Raw genomic sequence first — 26,823 nt, 5'->3', positions numbered from 1 at the left:
GAGGGGGGAGCGGGGAGGGAGGGGAAAAATGAGGACCTAATGTCTGGGGTTTAAATGGAGAGAAAATGTTTTGAGAAACGATGTACAAATGCACTTTACACAATTGATGTTTGTATGGATTGGGATAACAGTTGTATGAGCCCCTAATAAAATGTTAAAAAAATAAAAAAAATAAAATTCGAAAACAACAACAACAACAAACAACTAAATGAGCCTCACTTGTAGATTAGGTCAAGGCCCCCAGCTTATCCAAGTTGGCAAGCAGTTGATTTGGGAGCTTCCTTGGGTATCAGCACCTCTAGCTTCCTCACATTGCTACCAATGTCTGTCTTATTGGTACGATTCAGAAAAATTAATGTCTCATGGCCCCTCCTCCTCCCTCTATAATCAATAAAAGAGATAGAGAGAATCAAGGACCTTAAATATTTTCTTGTAAGTTTTTTAAATGCTTATGCAAGGAAACTTTAAAAGATTCATGAAAAGGAAAAGAAAAGATAATGATATTTTTCCTTAATTTTTTGAAGCCCACTTGTATTCTCAAGAGTTTTTTTGTATTGGATTTTATTCCATACAAGAAGTATAGACAAAAAAAGATGAGAACCATAAATGTCTTCGTCACAGCCACTGAAGAAGTTGCAGTTTTAGGTAAAAAAAGAGGAAGATGAGGGCCAAAACTTGTCTGAGACTTACGCTTCTGAGTTTTTAAGACGTACAAGTGATTGTAGACATGATACGTTTAGTCAGTCTTAACTCTAGTGACAAATTAAAATCAACCTGGGAGTCAAACAAATAAACAAACAAAGCCTGGGGCTCACCCCAGAAAGTATGAGTTGATTACTTTAGATGCAGCCTGGGCACTGATTCTTCTTTATAAAATCTCCCCAGTTAATTCTAATGTGTAGCTAAAAGCTTCTGACCTACTGTATGCCTCTGATAATACAAAAGGAACTCTTTAGCTGAATGAAGGTAAGTGAACTGCTAAAGGTCAGCACATCAGATATACAGAGGAAGGGCATACACGAGGAACAGGTAAACCTAGATTCAATCTTACCACAGTTATTCATTCTCTGCATGGCCTTGGGGAAAGTACATCATCTCAGAGAATCTTTTATCTCTTCTGTAAAATAAGGATGCTATTCCATACCACATGTAATATATGACACATAATATACTGTCTATATTGCATATGGTACAGTGTGTAGCACTTAATTGGTTCCCAATAAATAGTAGTCATTGTATTCTTATTCTTATTTGCTAATTTTCTAATTCTAATTTCCACATTTTCTAATTCTAATTGTGTAACTTCCTAAAGTTCTACCACAAATTCAGAGTAGAATAAAATCTAAGAGCTGACCTCAACTCTTGGCTCCTTGCTTTACTTAGAAGAATCTGTAGCAGTGAAGAATGGCTTTGACCATAGTCTACATAAAATCCTGTCACTGATTAAAAGACAAGGAATTTTCAAGAGCATTCATATAGTTAGAGGTATGTTTTCATATCAAAGCCTTTACAACAAAACTTTGTTTTAGAATAAAAGTCTTATGAAGTTTAAGGGAATTTAATGGAATTTGATGATAATGAGCCCTGGTTTCACTGTCCAATAAGTGTTGGACTGCTAACCCACCAGGTGCTCCACAAGAAAAAGATGAAGCTGTCTGCAGCCCTCAAGATTCCCAAGCCATGGCAACCCTGTATAGGGTGACTATGGATCTGAATTAACTCAATGGCAGTAGGTTTGGTTTTGGGGGTTTTATGGTAAAGGACAGTGCTCTGGTGACACAGTGGGTTAAGTGTTGTGTTGCTACCTGCAAGGTCAGCAGCACTTCAAACCTACAAACAGCTCCTCAAGAAAAAGATGAGGCTGTCTGCTCCCATAAAGACTGACCGTCTCAGAAACGCTAATGAGCAGTTCTAGTCGGTCCTGTAGGGTTGCTATGAGTTGGAATTGAGTTGATGTCAGTGGGATGGATGGCACAGGATCCTTTCATGAAGCAAATAATCACTTTAAGAAAAATTAGTTTTTTTCAGTTGGGTCTATGTTTAGATTCATCGAGCTATTCTAAAGAAATTGTGTGGCTGTTGCAGTTACATGTCACTCCCCAAACCCCAATCCTCTTTCCCCTGACTATATTCATGGGAACTTAAGGTTCTGTGAGGAAGCCATCACCCTATTTAGAAGCTCTGGTTCTTCTGCAGTGACTGCCTGCTAAGTAAAGAGACCTAAAATCCATTAAGAGCAATGTCAAGAAGACCAGGGATTTATCTTTTCCTAGGGTAAATGTAGACAGCCTCCCTGACAGCATTTGCTGAGATTTAGGTGTATGCCACCAAGCAAAGCAATGGGCTGCACTATCGCCCTTAATGGATAGTGCCTGTTCTTTAATTAACAGCCCAAAGCACTTTGTTGTCTGGGACTGATTTTCTCATCCCACTGAAATACAGTGTTTCAGACACAGAAACGATAAGCCCACAGGAAAGCAAACTCAAAGTCCACCTATTGATCAGGTAATGTACTAAGCTCTTGTAACACCCCAGTCGCCACTCAGGATGGAGAAGAAAACATCCATGGAAATAGATTCAAGATAATGAAGAACATAAAGCACTCTAATCTCTGGTAATGGAAAAGGAGGAGCTTCTAGCTCTAATTACATCAAAGCATTCACTCTGGGGAGCCCTATTTGGCAATCAGCATTAGGATCATAGTCATTGCTAATCTTTGAGAAGTGATGCAAGCAGAAGCACAAAGGGCTTATAAACCACTTGCATAATGCTTTCCAAAGGAACATCACAGATCCCTTAGCTGTTTTGCCAGAATGCACACACTACACAGTCTTTGAATTGATTTTATTAGACTGACAAGATTGAAGTCCCCGAGATTAAAAAAAATGCAATCTCAACTAATTGGATATTACCATAAAGCTAGTCAATCTTTATTAATGTTCAATTTACTTATTTTCTCCAACTCTCTTTCTAGAATCTAGCCCTGAGATCAAAATGGGGTCTACTTTGTGACTGTAAATTGATAAAAAAAATTGCTCTTCTCTTGGCTCCTGAGTGTTTCCCCAGACAGCACAAGATATTTCACCAGCTACTAACTACTCACTCCTATTTGACAGTCCAGTCCAGGAGGTAACCTTTCCATATAGAAGGTCTGGAAACTGAAGAGAAAAATTTTGGCACAATTAATTTCTCTTAAAGTAGTTTCTTTGGAAAGATGGTATCACCCCTTTAACTTCCACTGAGGTCCCTATTAGGAATTGTGCCAATCTGATAGCTATCTGATGTAAAAATGTAACTGATTTTCAGAGAGTTTCCTTTTGCTAACTCTCCATTCTTGGGAGTTAGGGGATGTTACTATTAGGAAAATGGGGGCACTAAACATTTAAGCTTCTGGTGCTCAGTTTGTTCTAGTCTAAGTGTGAGCCATTTACTTTATGGATGGTATTTGAGATATGATTGAACTGTTGAATTGTATGATATGTAAACTACATAGCAATAAAAATGGAGGACAAAAGAAGATATTTAACTTGGTTGAGATCAGTGAGGTTAAGTAACTTACCCAAAATCTCATGGCTAATTAAGTACTGAAGATACATATTTCACATCAGAGATCAAGTGCTTAACCATTATGCTATACCATCTGTTCCAGAGCAGGTACAAAGCTGTATGGGCCACATACCAGTTTGATTTTGCTTTTCCTAATATAGTTTGAAGGCTTTTTCCTGGGTAAAGAATAACTGTGGTAGCTACAATTTTAATGAAAGAGTCATAATTTTGAGCTGGTTGAATCTTTAGAGGTAAAGTAACCCTAAATCCCCACTTTACAGGCAAGACAATTCACATAATCCAAAAAGCTTATGTGACTAGCTCAAGATCCTACAGCTCGGGGCATTACCTAATTATAGATTCACTTTGAATTTTCTTTCCTGGATCACAATTACCCTAGACTTCTTGCCTGGCAGTTTGTCTAGTATACTAGAAAACCACTTGTGTACATTCGAGGTACATTTACCTAGAAAAAAGCAGAGGGCAGTTGGGTATATGTGTCTGAAACTCAGATGAGAAATACAAACTGAAAGTACACATTTGGAAGTAATCAGCTTCTGGTAGTAATTACCTCACATTCTCTCTGAAACCTCCCTTTCCAGAATCCTTTTGCCTCTGGCATTATTTCTTCCCTCTCACACTCTAATTCTCCATTGTTCAACAAATATTTATTAAAAACCTACTAGGTGCCAGTCGCTTTTCTAAGTACTTGGAATGCATGAGTAAAAATAGAAATCCCTGATATTGTGAGTTTTACATTCTATGAAGGGATGCCATAAACAATCAATCTGATAGATAAACTATCTGGTTTGTTAAAAGGAACTAAGTGTTATAAAAAGTAGAGATGGTAAACAGGGCTCAGAATGTGATAGGGAAGGTTGAAATTTTAAATAGGTGATCAGTCACTTTGAAAGGGGCACTCAAGCAAAGACTGGAGGAAGAAGAGGGATTTCGTTTTGCAGATATCTGAGGGAAGACTATCCTAAGCAGAGGGAAGACCCAGTGCAAAGACCCTATGATGGAAGAGTGCCTGGCATGTTAAAGGACTAGGATGTAGGCCAATGTGACTGGAACAGAGTAAATGAAGGGAAGGACAGTAGTCAGAAATTATTAGGCCAAGGAGACAATGTGGGAGAGGGGAATGGAAGATCACATAGGGCCTTGCATACCATTAAAAAGGATTCCTAGTAGCACAGTGGTCAATTAGCTGCGCTGCTAATCAAAAGCTGTAGGAGAAAATATCTGGTGGTTTGATGATAACCATAAAGATGATAACCATTGAAGCCCTATGAGTTGGAATCCACTCCATAGCACACAACAACAACATGACATTAAAAGGACTTTATTCTGAGTGAAAATGAGGAGCCATTAACTAATTTTGAGTAGAGAAATAACATGAATGACGTTGGTTGTAAAACAGCAGCTCTCAGCGTGTGGGTCATGACCCCTTTGGGGGTTGAATGACCCTTTCACAGGGATCGCCCGATTCATAACAGTAGCAAAATGACAATTATGAAGCAGCAACGAAAATAATATTATGGCTGTGGGGGTCACCACAACATGAGGAACTGTATTAAAAGGTCGCGGCATTAGGAAGGTTGAGAACCACTGTTTTAAAAAGGATCATTCTGCCTAGATTGTTGTAAATAGTCTAGTGGGACAGTTAGATAGCTACTGCAACAGTCCAGGAAATTAATCTTGGTGGCTATAAAGTGGGTCCAAGCAGCAGTTATGGTGAAAGTAGTACAGTTATATTTTTAAATAGATCTAAGAGAATTTTCTAACAGATTAGATGTCGTGTGGGAGAAAAACAAAGTAGGCAAAGATGATTTTGGCTTGAGGAACTGAAAGGATGAAGTTGCCACTAAATGAATGAAGAAGGGTGCTAATCAGGCATATTTGGGGGACCAAGACTAAAACTTTATTTTTGAACATATTTACTTTGAGATGTCTATTAAGGGAGAGTTGAGTTTGGAATTCAGATGCCAGGTTATTTGAGTCAGAAATACAAATTTGGGCGTCACTGGAATATATGAGAGGTTTTTTTAAAGTTAGTAGAAAAATAGAATTGAGAGATAATGGAATTTTTCCATGAACATTTTGAAGCTACTTCATATATTGTTTTTTTTAAGTCTTGATATTATGCAAGATAATCAAAGTAATGAGTGTGGATAGAGAACACTCTCAAAGACTGAGACATGCGGCTCCAATGATAAGAAGTCAGAACAGAAAGTAACCTGCAAAGGAGATAGAAAAGGAGCAACTAATGAGGTGGGAGGAGAATTGATAATGTTGTGTTTTGGAAGCCAAATGAATGAACTATATCAAGAATTGTCACATTCTGCCCTTAGGCCAATTAGGAAGAGAATTGAGAAGTGGCCTGTGGATTCAGCATTTTGAGAGCCACTTTCACTACCATCAAGTTGATTCCAACTCATAGTGACCCTATATTAAGGTGACCAGATTTTAACATTGGTAAAGCGGGACACCATTGATAAAAATCATATCCTGGCGAAATAGCCACATGGCAGCTGAAAACAGTATACCCTAGCTTGTCGTGCATTCTTTCCCAAAATCGGGACTTTTGAAAAATGCCACGGGACACAGGAAAAATTGTTAAAAATCGGGACTGCCCCACCAAAAGTGGGATGTCTGGTTACCTTACCATATATGGCCAAGCAGAACTATCCCTGTGGGGTTCCAAGACTGAAAATTTTACAGGAATTGAAAGCCTCATCTCGTCCTGCACAGCAGCGTGTGGTTTTGAATTGTTGACCTTGTGGTTAGCAGCTCAACCTGTAACCAATATGCCACCAGGGCTCCTTGTGAGAGTCACTAATTAGCTTACACAAGGGAAGCTTTGATAGAGGGTTAGGGGCCAAAATAGGAGTGGCATAAAGAAAGGAGGAAAACTAAATACAGCTTGTATAGATTATACCTTTTGAGAAATTTTGTTTCTATGGGGCATGCAAAAATGTAACTCATTTTTTCCCTTTAAATTCTGAAATGTTGGAATTTCTTTTTTTTTAATCATTTTATTAGGGGCTCATACAACTCTTATCACAATCCATACATACATCAATTGGGTAAAGCACATTTGTACTTTCATTGCCCTCATCATTCTCAAAACATTTGCTCTCCACTTAAGCCCCTGGCATCAGGTCCACATTTTTCCCCTCCCTCTCCACTCCCCCCTCCTTTATGAGCCCTTGATAATTTATAAATTATTATTTTGTCATATCTTGCCCTGTCCTTCACCCACTTTTCTGTTGTCCATCCCCCAGGGAGGAAGTCACATGTAGATCCTTGTAATCGGTTCCCCCTTTCCAACCCACTCTCCCTTTATGCTCCCAGTATCGCCACTCACACCACTGGTCCTGAAGGGATCATCTGTCCTGGATTCCCTGTGTTTCCAGTCCCTATCTGTACCAGTGTACATCCTCTGGTCTAGCCAGACTTGCAAGGTAGAATTCGGATCATGATAGTGGGGGGGGGGGTGGCATTTAGGAAAGAAATTTACTTATTTTTACCATGTATTCTGCAATATCTCACATACATAGTGACCCTATAGTGCAGGGTAGAGCTGTCCCTGTGAGTTTCTCCTGCACAGCAGGTGGTGGTTTTGAACCGCTGACCTTACACTTAGCAGTCCAATGCATAACCACCATGCCACCAGAGCCCCAACTGAAATGTTGGGATTTCATAGGGTCTTATACTTGGTCTTCTTCTCTTCTTAATCCATATCACCTTTCTAGTTATTTACATCGCCAACTTATCTAGCGTTTCAGGAAAGTTGAAGGAGTCAATAGTACTGAAGATAGCATAGTGGTACATTAAGTATCCATTGGAGTTAACACTAAGTATTTAAGTAGACATACAATAGTAGAACTCGTTTAACTTCAGTATTGTCCAAGGACAGGGCAGTATTAGATCTGGGGTGGAGAGCTTTTTGGGCTCAGGAAATAATTGAACCTCAGGATAGGTGTGTATAATGTTTTCATTCACACAGCCAGAGTGTTTCTTAGAGGCAAGGATTTTGAGACTTCTTCATCTTACATACTGTGGACATGTTGTTAGAAGAGACCAGTCCCTGGAGAAGGACATCATGTTTGGTCAAGTAGGGGTAGTGAAAAAGAGGAAGTGCCTCAATGAGATGGATTGACACTGCCATTGGCTGCAACCATGAGCTCGAGCACAGGAACAATTTTGAGGTAGCATAGGTCCAGACAGTGTTTCGTTCTGTTGTGCATAAAGTTGCTATGAGTCAGAACCAACTTAATGACACCTAAAAACAACAAAGATGTGTAGACTCTAAACCTATACTCTAAAGGTGGAAAGTAGAAATGGTGGACTGAAGATAATCACTTGAAGCATACTAGTGGAAGGCTTTTCAGGCCAGGAGTTATACTCTGCATTTGTGGACAATGGGAATCTCAGGAAAATTTCATGGTTCTGAATACACAGCATGCATTTGGATGAGTTTTTAGGTGAGAGAGAGAGCAAGGAATTGATGAGGCTTTCAAATAAAGGTGATTTAGGAGCAAACTAGAGGAAGAAGATTATGAGAGTTCCTGGATCACAGGACTTTATTACTGAGAAGTACTCCCAAGACCAATGAGTGCAAAAGAAATTACCAGAGACAGATAGGAATAAGTAACAGGGTTTAAAATCAAGGCTTAGACAGGGTTGGTGGGCTTCAGAGAAGATGAGGAATATAGTCACAGCAGGTCTCTGGTCTTCTCATCTGTTCTGTCTAATCTTTACAAAGCAATGTTTTGGGCTTTTAACAAGAAAGGGCAAAACATCTCAAGCCCTTGCCCCCACAAGTAGCCCCTTTACCATGCTCTCAACACAGAATGAAGGGAAGTTTCTTCCTTAATGTTTTCCCCACTCAAATGATCTAGCCTCACTTTTAGCAAAACCCAAGCTCTGAAAAGGAAACAAAGCACGAGTTTACTTTAAGCTGTGTCATGAATATTATTTTTTAATTCAATTCCCAGAAGCCCAGATTTTATTGGCACTAATTACCCTGTCAGCATTCCTAATACAAATATGAAGAACTAAAGGAGTGAGCCTTGATGGAAAACTGTTTCCCTCTTACTCTGTGACCCTTCCAATTCAGAACTGAGAAGACATAGCCGAAGGTGGAGAAAGAAGAAACATATTTCGAAGATGCCTGATCCTTTTACTTGAGATGATCAAAAGTTAGAGATTCTTTCAGACACTATTTCTACATTCACTTTAAAAGACAGTTCAAGTGTCGTGAAGAAATCAGATGGTGCCTGGCTATCAGAAAGAATAGTGTCCTAGGCTTTAAAGGCTTGTATTTAAACAAATAGCCATCTTAGAGGTACATCTGCCAAGTCTACATGGAAGAAGCACACCAGCCTATGTGGCACAAGGATTATAAATAATAAAACCCAAATCTGGAGGAGGGAATGGTATTCGAACTTAAATTCTGAACACCTGGCTTGCAGAGGGCTATGGATGACAGGTAAAAGCCCAAAATCCATTTGCAGGGTACGCGCATGGATTAAGCCTCTGGAGAATCCCTTCTGACCATAGACCAGGGATGTGAACAGCCTTACTAGCAGACAGAGAACACTGTAAAATTGATTATTGCAGATGTAGATACGTTAAAATTTAACACCTTATCATTTGATTTCCCTTATTTTAAATGTACCAGTTTAAATTATTTTCTACTTTTTTTTGATTGAGACTTGTTTTGTCATACTTTTGGCTTTTTGTTTTTATTCTGTATAATATTCTATATATGAAATCCAGCATAAGTAAATCTACACAGAAAATAACTAGATTAATAGTTTCCTAGGGGTATAGTGGGTGTGGCTGGGATAAAATGGGGGAGCTAACAAAAATGAGGAAAAGAAAGAAGATGATGTTCTAGAACTAATTGTGGTAATGATTGCACAACTCTTTAAAATTATTAAACTATTCAATTGTGTGTTATATAAATTATGTCAATGAAACTTTTTTTTAAAGTGCTCTGGTGTGGTCTGTGTGTTAGAAACACGGCATCTGTGCTAGTCTTTGGAGATGCAGAAACTAAACCTCCTATAAAATCATCTGTTGCACCCTACCAAGACATTAAAGATGGGGAACCATCCTGCTAGCTTAGACTTGATTGAGACCATGAAAGCCTACTGCAGACTGATGACATGATAAATGAATGATTAAATCGGCGGGAGTCTCCCTTATAATAAGCAGGCGGTTTAAACAATGGAAATGTTGGATTTCATGGATTTTGGAGTAAAAAAGGTAGTAGCAGGGATGCAGGAGGGCTTTCTTTAAGCTAAAAGTAACACACTGGAAACAAACGGCAGGGGGAGGAATCCATCAACCATTTATGGGGGGCCAGGTCAGTAGGAATAAGAGATACAGACACTCATTCATCTAGGAACTTCCTTGCCATTTGAGCTGGCAAGTCAGACTGACAAACGTCATCCTGTTCTTCAATTCTTCTTTAGGACATGCTCGCTTATCTCTGAGATGCTGGCTTCCCAGATTTCTTATTGGCCAGGAAGGAAGTGCCTTGTTAACAACCAAGTTCAAAAGAGCTGCATAAAGCATTAAGGGGACAAGATAATCTGTCTGACCAACCCTGACTGGCCTTTAAATCCTCCCAGTAATGAGCAGAATGTACTAGGTAGAACTTGGGTTCTTGCCAGGAGCTGACCCTATGATTAACTGATATCTATGCAAGGTAGGAGATGAAATATTTTTCTTAAGTCATAAGTTCTTATTTATCAAAGGTTCCTGTTTATCTTGGTAAGGTGGGTTCATTTGATCTATGGCCTGAACCCATAACTGTGTCCTTTAACAAAGAGTTCTAATCTCTGAGCACTAAGTTCGTGGCTCCCATAGGTATGCCACCTGACACTATTGTTGTTATGTGCAGTCAAATCAAATTTTGACACACAGGGATCCCATGTGTAAAACTGCTCCATAGGGTTTTCTAGGTTGGAATCATTACCGAAGCATATGGCCGGGTCTTTTTTCCTGCAGTCGCTGGGTGTGTTTGAACCACCAACCTTTTGTTTAGTAGCTTAACACTTTACCATTGTGCCACCAGAGCCTAGCATCACTAGATTTGTGGGGAATGCTTTAATTAGGCTTAGATTATGTACAGAAGTAACCTTTGATCATTTAAAGTAAATCAAAACCCTAACAGATCTAGAAAAAGTTTGAGCCAATTATTATTACTGCTACTTTTTAATGGAAATATGGCTACCATATATTTCCTGGTGTCTTTAAGGGAGCCTAGGGAGAAAGATGAGTACTCGTGGATAACAAGACAGATCCTTAGATCGTGTTCACATGAACTGCACTGATTGGATGGCTGCAAGTAGCCTGACTTGGACTTACTATTCCTCTTTGTCCTCAGAGTTAGTTGAGCTACACATTGTCTATTACCCATCAATGCAATGGCAGTCACTCAAGGGCTATATGACTAAATGGCAGCAGCAGCAGATTCTTAGCACCAACCATAGTCTCATGTGCCTCAGGTGGGTTGAGGCCACACTCTATATCTGCCATCACCAGCACATGAGCCAGCTATGAAATGGAGAGACTGTAAATTATGTAGACTAGTGTATGTTGGGTGCTTCCTTCTGTACCATACACACTGGAATTCCTTCGCAGATGGCAGCAGAAACATGTTTTCCTACTTTCACTGTAACCAGACACAAAATCTACTGTTCTACATATGAAATTAAGCCTTGCCTAGTAAGAGAACATCTTCCCATCCTTATGTTTCTGAATATGCATCTCTGAACTTCTTGTGTTCTAGGACACCAAACACATAGTGACTTGTAGGGAAAATTACTTGGGTTTGGAGGGAAGAGTGTGCAGCTTTTACAATGTATGATCTCCTTCACTACTGGCATATCTGGTGGAATTGGCGGAGGTACTATTCCCAAACCAGGCATCATTGGAGTTAAGGGTGGGATTCCAGTCATCATTCCAAGAGCAGGGTCAAAGTCTGAAAAAGGAGAGGAGAGAGAGAAAAATAAATGACACCAGATAAGGTCAAGTGGAGGCAGAGTGTTACCTTTAATATCTCACACCAAAGCCTTTTCTAAAGTAGAGGTAAAATATTTCAGAAATCATGTCCCCAGCATTGTCAGGTCTTAGATGTTTTATATTGCTGTGCATTTTTCTTTTTGGGATGGCACTGCTCCTCTGTATTTTATTTTGACACCCTCCCTAAATAACAAAAAACCCAATAAAACAAAGAACAAATCTGAAGCAGAGCAACCATGTGAGACAGAACAGAACTGTCGCTTTGGGTTTCCAAGGCTGTAAATCTTTATGAAAATGAAAGCCTCATCTTTTCCCCCCAAAGTTGATGGTGGTTTTGAACTGATGATCATGTGGTTAGCAGCCCAATAAATAATACTACCAGGGCTCCTTTTTGACATGCAAAGTCTTTCATAATATGACTGCCTTTTGTCTACTCAGCTCATCTTTCACTAGTTCCTGACACCCTCTGCTTGAATCCGACAAGGCTCCTTGCTGTCCTTTGTGCACATACTGATAGTTCCTATCTCTCTGTGGTACAGCATCAGGTTAATAGCACAGACTGGAGATCAGGCAGACCTGGGTCCTAGTTCCACCTCTGATTGGCTAAAGAACCTTTTAAATGTTCATTTCCTCATCTTCAAAATAGGGTTAAGACAACCTACATTGTACGAAGTTTTGAGGAGTAAACAAAATATTAACTGTCATGTGCTCAGCACAGTACATAGACCCGAAAGGCTCAATAAACAACTACTCACTGTGCCTTTGCTTATGCTGTTTTTCTTATCTGGAATCATTTGAGCCTCCCAAAGTTCTCCCCAGGCTTCAAGGCATGGCTTACACCCATCCTTGAAGAGTTTTTTTTCAGACAATTCTAGTTAATATTGTATTCTGGGTCTAAAAATTATTGATTTTACATTTGACAATGACATTCTATATTGACAATGAATTTTTATTTTGTGCCACCCTCTGATTATGTCTGTCAGGCATGTTTCTCCAGGATATGTGAAGGAGCTTCACAAACAAAAATTCTGTGAGGTCACTGTCTTCTATATATGCTTTGATTTTCTCTAAGCCTGGGTCAGTATCATCATTCTGATGATACGATCTTACATGGTTCCATGAGTAAAATACCATATTAGCCAAATGGAGTGAATCACTTACCAGGATATCCTCTTAAAAGCAAGATTTTGGGAGGGCCCGATACACATGAATCCAAAAGTTCCTTGGGTAATCTAGTAGCTCCTACATTGGTACACTGTAAAGGAGAAATGGGGACCAGGGCCCATGTGGGTTCTGTTTGGAATTGGAGATCCTTGCTCAGATGACATTGCTGGCTCTGGCCAGTCATACATGGGAGAGGGAAATGGGAACTATTGATAAAGTTATTTCTGGTAACTAGAACCCATGTAGGGCCTGATAAGGCACTGCCTGTCCTGTCAGTCTTTTGCACGGAAGGGGGGATTTCAAAATGGTTAAAGTAGACATTCCTAAATGAGGGTTCCTTGAGGTGCAGGCCTAGGACAGGAGCTTTGCTTCCTATTAGTAAGGGTGGCATTGACTTTGACAGAGGATATCTGTATTGACCTTTGCTGATTATATATCCATGAGTACGGTGGCACATACAGGGAGCAAAGTTATGAATATTTTATAGATGCAACCAAACACATTGAGGACTGAGTCACTGGACTGGGGACTCAGGACCATAGTCTCTGGAGATACTGAAGTGAATTGGCTTAATATCGTCTGCAAAAACAATGTTCTACAATCCCATTTTAGTGAGTAGTGACTGAGAGCATATTTACCTTTGTCCTTATATGTCATCTCCCTTGACATGCATGTGTGGGCATGTACACACAAACACACATTGTTCCCTCTCTGTGGCTCTCTACATTCCTCCAGTAGTATTGATGTGACCCTGAAGAAAATTTCTTAATATATATGTACCTCATTTTCCCTTTAGGTAAAAGTAGACATAAATAATGGCATTTAGTTCAAAGGATGCAAGGATAGAACAGATATGAAAACTTCTGGCATAACAGTTACTTCTCTAGGTAAATTTCCTAGGTACAAAGCATGAGTACACATACTGACTGATTTGGGCACTCAATCCCACATTCTACAAACATTTGTTATAATTATCCTACATGATAGACTCTGTGCAGCTAAAGGGTCTAGAACTACCTTTCAATCTTAGAGAATTTAAGGCCCCTTACTGCCTGTCATCCCATGCTGTAAAACAAAGAGTATTGTGGTTAAGGATGCCATTTACATCAGAAAAATTTGATTTCTTGTGCAAAAGATTTTGGGGAAATTGTTAACATGATCTCACCCATTTGCAAACTGTTATTTTTTTAAGGAAAATATCAGATTAGATTGTGTGTCAATATAATAATCACATGTATTTTTCTCCTCCTACTGAAATGTTTGTCTTCCTTTTATTGTTCTGTCTGCCTCCTCATTGTTATTCATATAGCTTTGTCACTCACAACTCTACCTTACCACAGATTACAGCAACATCAGTTCATTAAACAAGTTCTGCCACTTTGACTGAGCAGGAAATGCCTGTCTCCATGTACTGTCTACTAATAAATGGAGACAAACAAAAAACAAATACACAGGATAAATATAACTCCTGACTGATGTACTCACCACTCTGCTGTTGGGTATGATTGCATTAATATTTTATGAATTTCATTTAAAAGCAAATGTATTCATGACATATGGCTAAAGCCAGAGAAGAGAAACTCCCCTTCTTTGTTGCATTCACTATGCCAACGAATATCCACGACTGCAGTACCCGGTTCAAAAAGCTCCATCACATTGATTATTTCTGTTATCTTCAACTATTAAGCACCAAAGTAGCAGCAGATTTATCATGCTAACCAAGAAAATAACCATTTTAAATCTTCGGCTTTATGTAAGTATTGCCAACTGAAAACCAAAAAAATAGAAAAAATAACAACCCAAACTCGTTGAACCTGTTGCCATGGAGTTAATTCATAATGACCCTGAACCTCAAAACTCAAACAAGTCAACACTTTAAGAACATATTGGAAATAGAACACCAGAGGAACTCTCTTCCTTTTCTAGGCCCCTGCCCAGGATTGCGGAGTACTGCCAACAAACATATGCTATAGCATCTGACATTAAAAGTTCAAACCTCTGAAGGAGATTTGAAATCATATGAAAGGATAGTGGACAAGGCCAAGGCATTCTTACAGTCATTTTTAGAATCAATAGGTTACATAAATGAACAAGCAAGCAACTACCATCACTAAAAGAAATTCATTTTTGTGTTTACCATTTCTTCTTTTAGTATCCTTTCCCTACCACTTCCTTGACTGCATGGTCATTGCTAAGAGAACCAAATGGTGTTGGTTTGCATTCATTTTTCTGATTCATGCATTTCCCAAAGTTCTCACTCACTGGAAATGTTGAGAATGCTAAGAAGAGTGGGTTAAATTATTCCTTGGAGTTCCCGCCCTACCATGTGGTTTCTAGAAAGGTTTTGGTATAGCCTTAAGCCTTCCTGCTTGTGCTTACTCAACCTAGGTAGTTGTCACAGAATGTTATTACCCTTGATATTCTCTGTACAACCTGAGACAGGAGGTTACAATGAAGGCACATGTAATATCCATATGCCCATCTATCTAATATTTTGGGGCCAGGCCGTGTTCCAGGTGTTAGGGTAAAGGAATAAATGAGACAAAATGCTTGATAGTCTTTTTTTGGAGGCAGCCATGCAAACACTTACAAGGCTATAATAGCAATTATCATCACCATCATAATTGTTTATTGAATGATATAATTTCCTAGGTACTGTGTTAAACACTTTATATAATCTCATCTTAACAGATCTGTGAAGTAGGTACTGTTGTTAATCCTTCATTTTCTAACTAAAGAAACCGAGGCTCAAAAAGATTTTCCTTGCCTAAGGTTATACAACCAGTAAGCGATTGGCAACCTTAAATACATGTATAAAACTTTGCCAAGGAAAGATGTAAATAATGCACCCGCTGCTGTCCAGTTGATTCCAACTCATAGAGGACAGAGTAGGATAGCCCCTGTGGCTTTCTGAGACTGTAATTCTTTGTGGGAGGGAGCATGAAGCATCATCTTTCTCCTGTGAAGTGGCTGGTAGTTTTGAACTACTAACTTTGTAGTTGGCAGCCCAATATACACCTCACTACGCCACCAGGGCTGCTACAGGAAAGACATAGGGAACAACACAAAGAATCTAACCAATGTACTAGCACTATTACTACTTGATCAAAGAAAACACATTTTGAAAAGAAAAAGTTCTCATATAGGAAGTCTATGATACCACAATCAAGGAGAAAACTTCCAATCAGCATGACAAAGTGTATTTTCACATTCTCACATTTTGTGGCAAACTCAAGAAAGTAATAGCATCAGTTGGCTACTGGCTACAAACCAGTGTTTAGGTTGCTGGGATAAATCAACTACTCCATTCAGTCTGCAGCTCTCTATCAAGCTGCCAATGAAAAGTTTCTTTCAGAACTAAAGTGTCAGGTACACAAAAAGGCAGGGGTAGATAACCCAAGTAATGAAGTAAGCACAAGTAAATCTGTGCTTACCTTTTGTACTGGGTATTCTGTCTCCGTCAGGGATTGCAAATTTGAAAAAAGACTGATTCTGGAGGAAGGTGCTGTGGGGTGGGTGAGGACAGAGACTCTTTCTTACCAGACAGTCCTTAAAGTAGAATCTTGGCTGTGGTGAAAAAAATATGAAATTGGTCCCTACAGAGTAGTAACTAAGTGCAGGTAAGTCCATGTTTACTTTTCTGAATGAGTAATCAGATACTACAAAAATTCAAATTATACAACTGATCAAGTTTCCTTTAAAAAAATTAATTTGGCTGCCTGCAGAGCTTTAGAAACTGGGTGGGACCCTATGGCCTACAAATGTGAATTCTCATTAACTTCTCTTCCTGGTCTGTACCTTCTATTTTCATTTCTAGTTTTCCAGCTGTAGATTTATTTAAAAAATTTTTTTCTTGTTATCTTTCTTATAAGCTGCCTCAAACCCTCTGTAGAATGAGACAGTATACACATCGAACTCAAACCAATAATTGACTATTGTCTTCATACTGCATAGTATTGAGTACCCTCCTGTCCAGAGTGCGCTGTTTCCTCAGCCTGGACTATTCCCGACACATTCCCATAAATGCTTGGAGACCTTTGTGAATCCTTGCTGATCATCACCATCAACCTACCACTCTCCTTCTTCTACCCTGCTTCCACAATATTTTTGTACACATTTTCACTATGATACTTGTTACATTATCGTGTTGTTAGGTGTGATGCTGTGGTTAGGTGTTGGACTGCTAACCCCAAGGTTGGTGATTCAAACCAACTAGCCACTCCTTGGGAGAAGTTAGGGCTGTCTGCTCCCATGAATATTTATACTCTTGGAAAGCCTACAAGGTCGCTACTGGGGCAGAATCAATTTGATAGCAGGGGTTTTTTTTTTGGGGGGGGTTAGTGTGTCAATTCATTGGATTGTTATGCTATTTACTTCGCTGTCTGCCTTTGTGGAAGTTTGAAGGCAAGTACTGAGCATGCCTATTTTAGTCCTTTGACTTAGATAGATGTATGTTCAATGAATTAAAAAGTGGATATAGAAAAAAAATGATCAAATACACTGCATGGAGGGGAAACTTTTGAGCTGTTGTTATTAAAAAATCAGCTCATATATGTGAACTGGTTTTATTAAGGAGAAAAATGGAGGTTTTAAAATGATTGGAGACAGTATACTCCACGAGGGCAGGAATCTTTGTATCTTTGGTTCACTGCTTTATCTTCAGCACTTCTCATAGTACCCTCGACACAGAATAATTTATTTGTTGTGTTAATGAATGAATGAATGATTTCACTCAGACTACTCTTCCTAACAGTTTCCTTCCATGGAGAGTCTTGAGAGTACCATCTCTGGATGAGATTCAAGCTTCTTTTGCTTTTGAGCATTACATTTTATATGTTACCTACTCTTGGTGGAATGCCCACCATGATAGTGAACCGCCCTGTCTTTCTCTGGATCTGAACCTTTTGGGCCACTTATGGAACATTTTATTTGCAGAACAACAACAAAAATAAACTCACTACCATCCAGTAGATTCTGACTTACAGCAACCCTATAGGACAAAGTAGACCTGGCCCTGTGTGTTCCCGAGACTGTGATTCCTTACAGGAATAGAAAGCCTAGTCTTTCTCCTCCAGAGCAGCTGGTGGTTTTGAACAGTTGACCTTGCAGTTAGCAGCCCAACTCATAACCACTATACCAGAAGATACTGAAATACTAGAACTCAAGTCTGAGTCTCCTTGAGAAGCTTACAGACTATCCCTATTCCTGCTCTGGGTTCTCATCAGAGTTGGCCAGTTGACTTCAGTGAGTACTGCCTCCTTAAGAATGACAATGCTCACACGGTGCTATATTACTCTGGGAATAAGGCACCCAAGGGCACATTTCCAACTCTCTCTCATTGTGGAGGTGGTATAGTCAATGCTATGAGGAAACTATGAGGAACTCTTTTACTATGCGACTTCCTTCACTAGCTATACACTTGGCTATTTAGAGATAATGGAAAAGGATATCAAGAATGGCTGTACAACAGGAAAAGTGTATCGATGGCACTGCATTATACATGTAGAAGTTGTTGAGCTGGAGAATGTTGTGTCATGTTTATTTTTGCCATAATTTAATAATTATTACACTTATAATAATTAGTACACAGAAAAGTAACATGTTGTAAAATTGATTGTGGTAACTATTGTACAACTCTTCTTGATTTGATTGAACTATTGAGTTGTATGATATATGGATGGAGTGCCAATAAAACAGTTTTCAAAAAAGATTTTTTATTTGAAGATAAAAAATAAAAGATGCACAGGGAGCATTCATTGAGTACCTCTAAATTACTGCATCCCTAGATTCGTTGGGATGCCTGGAGCAAAACAAGGCTTCTTAACTAGAAGGCCTGGCTCTGTTTGGGACCACTCATCATATGAAAAGTAACATACCATAAGTCATATTTGACCAGCTTAGAAAGCAAATAATCTTCAAAGAAGACAATTGCCAGCCAGTGGGGACTTGATGATCTGCCATCATTGTGGATTAACTTTACAGAACACCACATTACACGAATGGAAGCTCCACACCAAACTTAGAGGTGGCTTGGATCAGCTCTCTACTCAATAAACATAATAAATCAGACATTGCCCTGATGACAGGTATGTGTCCAAGAGTTTCCGCATTCATGACAGTATAAACTTGAACTCTCTGAGGGAAGTCAAAGATGTATCATTTGTTTTCCATCAATGTCAAAAACCTTCCTATTGTCACAGACAGGTCAAAGGCGACACGACAAACGGAAGTCAGCGGGCTCATGAGAGAACCTCTTAAGGGTCAGAAAAAGTAACTGAATTACTGAGCCATAGATGAGTGATCTTCGGGAAAAGATCCCTCTACCTCAGTAGCTTCCTTTTACATATTAAAGAATTTTGAGGGTGAGGAGGATTAGGGGAGAACCATTCTTGGTTGTCATTCAGGTAAACATGAAATAATAAAAACAGCAGGCACCTTCCTGCCTAGACCTTGGCAAGTAGGGAAGCCAGAATTGGAGTGTGGTGCCAGTAGTCTGTTTCTGTGGACATCTTGTCAGATTTATAGGAAGCAGTCAACAGCACAGTCAGACATATACTGCTCTCTTCACCTGCCCCTCTCTAGTTCTTATCCAGGGGGAAAATCACCCCTGTATTACTTATCATCTACTGTTGATAAGTATACGAATGAGCCATAATTCAACATTTTGTGAGTCATATATTAGATGTCATTTTGTGAATCATATATTAGATGTCATATATGCAGATGATACAACCTTGCTTTCTGAAAGAGGGGAAAACTTGAAGAAGATAAAAAATTGCAGCCTTCTGTATGTATTATATCACAACGTAAAGAAGACCCACATCCTCACAACTGGACCAATAGGTAGCATCATGATAAATGGACAAAAGATTGAAGTTGTCGAAGATTTTATCTTGCTTGAGTCCACAATCAATGCTCACGGAAGCCACAGTCAATAGATCAAAAGACATGTTGCACTGGATAAATCTACTGCACAAAACCTCTGTTAGAGTGTTGGAAAGGAAGGATATTACTCTGAAGACTAAGGTGCGCCTGACACAAGTCATGGTATTTCAATCGCCTCATGTGAGAATGAAAGATGGACACTGAATAAGGAAGCCAGAAGAAAAATCAATGCCTTTGAATGGTGGTGCTGGACAAGAATGTTGAAAGTACCATGGACTGCCAAAGGACAAAAAAAATCTGCTGTAGAAAAATAGAGTAGATTGCAAGTTAGAGGCAAGGATGGCAAGACTTACATATGTTGGATACACTGTCAGGATAGAGAAGTCCCTGAAGAAGGACGTCACAGTTGGTAAAGTAGAGGGGCAGCAAAAAAGGGGAAAGCCCTCAACGAGATGGAATGATACAGTGACTGTAATAACGGGTTCAAGTATAGGAACAATTGTGATTGTCGTACAACTGGGCAGGGTTTCATTCTGTTGTGCACAGGGTCGCTAAGGGTTGGAAATGACTTGATGGCACCTAGCACCAACCATATCAGATGTATACTTGGAACAAAAATAATAGATAATATATATTAAGGCCTGGCTGTGAACAATCATAGATAATGCACATTAAGGGCTTCCTATGAACCAGGCATCATTTTAAGACTCTACATGCATCAGTTTATTAGTCCTCAGGACAAGCTAATGAGATGGGTACTATTATTATCTACCAAGGTAAAGTAACATGCCAAAGGTCATATAAGTACTTAATGGTAAAGCAGGGATTTGAATCTAAGCAGTCTAGATCCAAAGCTCATGCTCTAATCTCAAGATTCAGACAAAGGGAGATAGAAGTGGAAATGAAACCCATCCTTGAGGTTTCACATATATGGATGTGGACAACACTAATTAGAGTTGACAGTGGTTGCAAAGAGCCCAAATGCTTCTATTTAAATAACATCTTAGCAGCCATCTGAAGAAAGTATTTTGATACCCTGTTTACCTCAAAGGGAGCCCTGGTTGTCTAGTGGTTACATGTTGGGCTACTACCTACAAGGTTTGTAGTTCAAAAGCCACAGTTCCTCCATGGGACAAAAACGAGGCTTTCTCCTTCCATAAAGAGTTACAGTCTCAGAAAACCCACAGGGGTTATTTCTACACTTATAGGCCTTATAAGGTCCCTATGAGAAGGAATTGATTCGATGGGAGTGCATTTTGGGTTTTTGGTTTACCTCCAAGAGAATATTGTACTATTACTAGTAGAAAAAATAATAACAGTTAAGCTTAAGTGAATGCTTATTAGATGCCAAGCATTGTGCTCAGTATATTATTTAATCTTTCTAGCAATCCTACGAAGTAGATACTGTTATTCTCCCCTCTCCCTTTACATATAAAGAAACTGATATCACTCTAGACTGTTTGAGACTGTCACTGAGAATCACTCCACACGAAGGCATAATCTATAAGCAATATAGTTTGAATAGGTATATAAGTTGACCCGAATATCAGCTAAGGCACCTAATTTTACCACAAAAACTGCATTAAAAATATGCTGAAAACCTTGGCCTATATATGAGTATGTACAATAAACAATATTATAATGAAATAACAAAATAATGAATAAAATACCCAGTGCTTCCTTTACAAATGTTTATGCAAAATATAGTTTTTTAACAAGTGACATTTTCCCACACAAGTTGTGCTACTTTATATACAAACAACAACCCTAGAAGGTAGGTACTGTAAGCCTGATTTCATGGATGAGAAAACTGAGTATCATAACAGGCATATAACTGATAAAACTGTCCAAAGTCAAATTCATGAAAGAAACAGGCTTGGACCTCACTCAGACTGACCTACCAGAGTCTGAGATCATAACCTGCCCCAGTCATTTAAAACCCAAGGAGATCCATGGGCCAAGAACTCTAGCCCTCATTGTATTTTGGGGTGTTTATCTCAATAATGATTGGACCAGTGGAATAAGATGCAGTCCAGTCATAAGAATTAGTTTGTTAGAACGATTCTTTGCCTCTGTCAAATAATGAATTCAGCCTTCCCCACCCGTTCTCAATCACATACTTTCTTCATGTTTTCTTACTTGTCTTATTTGTTTCCTATTTCAGTATAATAACATTTCTTAATGTATGATTGCTACTGTTGTCTCCTACCCCAGGTGACCCCCATTTAAGCATTTTAAAATCTGGGCTAGGATGACAGGACACATGACATCAACCCAGATCTGTGTTTCTTAGCTTTGGCATGCATGTGAATCATCTGGAGTACCTTGTTAAGATGCAGCTTCTGGTTCAGGAAGACAAGTTTCAAGCCTGAGATTTTAGAATTCTAAACAGCTTCTGGACTGTGCAGACCACACTGAGATACAAGGTTCCAGAATGACCTAATCTTTTCATGCTTTTATATAGGATCACAAATAAATCCAAGGAGAGTTATATTTAGGTTATTTTTTCAATTGCTTAATTAAAAAAAATTAATAAGTCATTTTATTGGGGGCTCTTACAGCTCTTATAACAATACATATATCCATTGTGTCAAGCACATTTGTACATATGTGGCCATCAACATTTTCAAAACATTTCTTTCAACTTGAGCCCTTGGTATCAGCTCTTCTTTTTTTCTCCTCCCTCCCCCATCATTCTACCCTTCCACCCTCGTGAACTTTTGATACTTTATGAGTTATTTTTATCTTCATATTTTACACTGTCCACTGTATCCCTTCACCCATGTTTCTGTTATTCATCTCCCCAGAGTGGGGGTGGACATTGATCATTGTGATCAGTTCCCTCTTTCTTCCCCTTCTCCCCACACCTTCCCACTATCCTCATGGTATCACTACTCTCGTTATTGGTTCTGAGGGGTTTATCTGTCCTGGATTTTGTGTGTCAAGAACTCTTATCTGTACCAGTGTACATGCTCTGGTCTAGCCCGATTTGTAAGATAGAACTGGAGTCTTGATAGTCGGGGGTAGAAAGTACTAAATAACTAGAGGAATGATGTGTGTTTCATCAGTGCTATATATGGAGGTTGTTTAAAAAGCTACCCCACGGCTTCTGAGATGTCAATCCTCAACTTATTCACAAACCCATTTTAATGGCTAATACCTGTATTCAGGATGCTTTTTATATGTAAACAAAACCCTTCACATACTATGACAATGTTTTTTTCCCTTTAGTGGAGATGGAGTTAGTCCATTATTCCCATTCTCTTCGGGGCTACTCTGTGGAAAGAAACACAGACAACTATTCATATTTTAAAATAGCCTTTGGGATTGTCCCCACCAGCTCCTCTTCTCCTGTTTAGGAATCTAAGCTTTGAGGGGTATCAGTTCTGGATTCCTTGGATGGTTCAAATGGTTGCTATATGAAAGGTAGAACTTCAAGTCCATTGAGTGGCACATCCGAAGAAAGGCCTGGCAATTTACTCCTGAAAAAAGAGCCGTTGACAACCTTATGGAACACAGTTCTACACTGACAAAAATGAAGTTACCAAAAGTGGAAATCAATTCAACGGCAATTTTTTTTAAAAGCAGTTGTATCTATTGATTCTCTTTCCATCTAAGTGTCTATTTGCTCCCCCCAAAATCGACAAAGTAGACAAGCTTTGAATTCGCTTTCCAAAATCTTCTTGCGTTTTCTTTCAATTAACTGCTTATGTATTACATTACTCTATTTCCATTAGTCATGTCCTAACTTGCCCAAAATGCAATAGGGAGTATACTAGTAGCTACTGGCCACCCTGTCTATAAAGCTCATATTACAAAAGTGTACACTCTAGGAAAAATCTGGAAAATGCCATCTTCAAAGTAAGTCATATCATATGTCTATATTTATTACCACATAGTCAATTAAAAAAAGCATGTACTAGGTGATTAAAAATAGCATACCAGGTAAAATTGGTTGTCCAGCAATTCCCATTGGTGCCATCCCAAGATTATTCATTGCTGTGGCCCATGCAGTGGGATCAGACATAGGTAAGGTCATCGCAGTAGCATCCACATTCAGAGTTCTAGTGCTGTCAGCTGGGGGGAAAAAGAGGAAAAGCAAGTAATTTTTTTTCTCTTTTAAAAAAAAATTATTTTTGCTAGTGATTTGTTATGTTAGGATTCCAGCATCTATTCTACTTAGCAATATGTAAACTATTTATAATAATAGTCTGATGGGTAAAGTGATGAATAAGGCCTCAACTTCAAGTTTCTTATAAATGTTAAAACAATACAATTTGAACTGGTAGACAGTCAAGGAACTTGAACGCAGTCCATGAGATGAAACTTAGTGTAAGAATTTCTTCTTCCTTTTCTCTACCTCTCCCTTTCTTTCTCCCTGCCCCCCACTTTTTTCATATATATGTATACACACACACACACACACACACGCACACACACAACAGGTGCTTGGGAGCATTAAGAGGTTTCCTGTTCTTCTCATAGTCTACTTGAATACGATTACTTCAGCAGCATCGATCCAAACTACTCATGCATGCAAACCTAGAAAAAACATCCAAGGGCTTCCAAAATTGGCAGTAAAAACTCAAAATTATATTCTTGATTCAATTTTATATCTTTGAAGTAGTAGCATTGAATAGATCTAGATATACAATAAAGAAACACCAAGTTAGCTGGTTGAATACTTGTGGAACTTGAAGAATACTAAAAAGAAAGTAGACAAGAGACATAATCCCCATCCTCTGGGGTTGCATAATCTATTGGAGACATTGATGATGATAGTGATGATAATCACTATTATCACCACCTGCACCACTATGGGCATCATTAGTTATTGAACAATTGCCTTATTTTTCGTAGAGCACTTGACATGCATTATTCTCATTTAATTCTCAGAACAATACTACAATAGAGGCTATCATATATCTATTTAATAACTGAAATGTTTAGGAAGGTCACATATATTGCCCAAGGTCACACAGGTTGCCCAATAAGCTTTATTAAATCAAATTAAACAAGTAAGAAGCAATAACATATTTAAATGATATGGACCAAAAATGTTTGAGAAATGAAGACTACTTTAGCCTAGTTCCATTGAGTGATGGGTAGGAATTAAATAGGTACAAAATGAGGGGGAAACATTCCAGGAGCAGGGATGACCTAAGTAAAGACATAAAAGTACATTATGTATGCATGTGTATGTACCTACTGTATAGATGGGAGAGAAAGTCATCTGAACACGAGGATGGCTTTTATTTTGAGACATTTCCCTTCGACACCCGATACCCATGGGAAAACTTTCCATGTTTTTTCTCCTACCTCTTAGTATGTAATTCTGCCAGTTATACCCATAAAAGATAGAATAGTATAATAGTAGCTAGTGATTGTCTATCACAGCCTTCCAACCTAGTAACATCATGGATGATCTTTGGCTATGTTATTTATACATGGGCTATTTAGGTAATTGATTGGTCACAACAAGCAAATGCAAATGTCTCAAAGCACTATTTACTGAACTATAGTTTTGTTATTCTCCGCTGCCTATGTATGCCTTTCCCTCACAAATTTTTCTCTCTCTCTCTTTGTCTGTGTCTCTGTCTGTCTCGCTCCCTCTCTTTCACACACACGCACATAAACAGTAACTGATGGGCCTAAGCATTCATTGCTGTAGTCCATGTCAGATTTCAGAACTTGTGATTTCTCCATGCGTAGGGACTCTAGCCCACATGTTCAGTTTTCAATGCTTAGCCTCCTTGTAAATATTCTCAAGAAAACAAACCTGGGTTGTCAAATATCCTTTGGGTTGAGTTTATATGATAGTCAAGTCAACATGGGCTTCCAATACCCGGTCATAGGAGGTAAATCTTTGGGGCAATGACATAGTTAAAAGGAGCCTCAGTAGCACAATAGCTAAGCACTCAGCAGTGAACTGAGAGGTCAGTAGTTTGAGCCTACTAGCTGCTCTATGGTTTAAAGATGGGGCAGCCTGCTTCCATAGAGAATTATAGCCTTAGGAAACCATATGGAGCAATTCTACACTGTCCTATAAGGTAGCTATGACTAAAAGTCAATTTTCACAACCACTGAATTGCTGCTGGCTCATAGCACCTTATAGGACTGGGTAGACCTGCTCCCGTATGCTTCTGAGACTATAACTATGGGAATACAAAGTCCCAGTTTATTCTGTTGAGAGGCTGGGGGTTTTGAACTGCGGACCTTGTAGTTAGCAGCCAGTGCATAACTATCATACCACCAGGGCTGGCAGCAATTACTTTTTTTTTTATAGCTGTAAAAGATGTCCCTGGGTTGGTGCAAATGGTTAGTGCTTGAAGGTTTACAGTTTGAATCCACCCAGAGAAGTGGATTCCACCTCCGGAGAAAATCTTGGTAATCTACAAGGGTGCTTCAAAAAGTTCACAGAAAAAGTGCACTATCTTTTCATTCCAATTTTCCAAGAACAGTTTGTAGCTCCTTCATCCTTGAAATCCCTATACAGTGCAGTTCTGCCATAAACGCATGGGATCTCCTGGAGTTGGAATAAACTTGATGGCAATGGGTTATAGCTTGAAGAGTTGAAAGAGTATGAATCTGTTCAATGGTGATTTATTACTATTTTTGTTCTTTCTCACTTTTTTCTTTGTATCGCCATAAGGGTCTTTAGAGATGTCTGAGTCTTTGGTGGCTGAGAACAACTCACAGAGGTAATTGCTAGGATCATAAGGCCCTGGATATCAATGTCAAAAATAATATCTTGTAAAAGTTTGGGTACTGACTGAATGCAGTATTGCAAAATGTAATAAAATTAGGAATCCTTCTTAGCAAAGGACTTTGAAATCAATGAATAAGAATTTACAATGCACTAACATAGCAAACTCTGGACTAATGTATGTACTGGAGACGAGGAGAATGACCTAAAATTTCAGGTATTTTTAAAAGACTGCTATGTTATATTCAAAATACATAGTAGAAGTCCTATGAGGCTTGTTTATATGAACTTATAAGGAACATATGTAATTAACACCATTATTTTTCCACAATGATTATTCTTAAGTTCTTTTAAAAAACATTTATTTATTTATTTTAATTTTTAATCATTTTATTGGGGGCTCATACAATTCTTATCACAATCCATACATCCATCCATTGTGTCAAGCACATATGTACATTTGTTGCCCTCATCATTCTCAA

General features: G+C 38.8%; 1 protein-coding gene across 1 annotated transcript in view; it reads right to left on the bottom strand.

The window, feature by feature from the left end:
* Positions 1-26,823, bottom strand: part of ENOX2 (ecto-NOX disulfide-thiol exchanger 2) — a 363,165-nt gene that overhangs the window by 66,848 nt on the left and 269,494 nt on the right. The window contains exons 4-5 of the mRNA XM_045288355.1: positions 23,578-23,712; positions 11,390-11,545 (exon numbers count right to left, since the gene is read on the bottom strand). Coding sequence (XP_045144290.1) covers positions 11,390-11,545; positions 23,578-23,712 — 291 coding nt within the window. The remainder of the gene's footprint in view (positions 1-11,389; positions 11,546-23,577; positions 23,713-26,823) is intronic.

Source organism: Echinops telfairi, unplaced genomic scaffold (genome assembly GCF_000313985.2).
Source record: "Echinops telfairi isolate 266 unplaced genomic scaffold, ASM31398v2 ScPeMD7_20;HRSCAF=75, whole genome shotgun sequence".
In the NCBI taxonomy this organism is placed as follows: Eukaryota; Metazoa; Chordata; class Mammalia; order Afrosoricida; family Tenrecidae; genus Echinops; species Echinops telfairi.
This window is presented reverse-complemented; position numbering and strand designations above follow the sequence as displayed.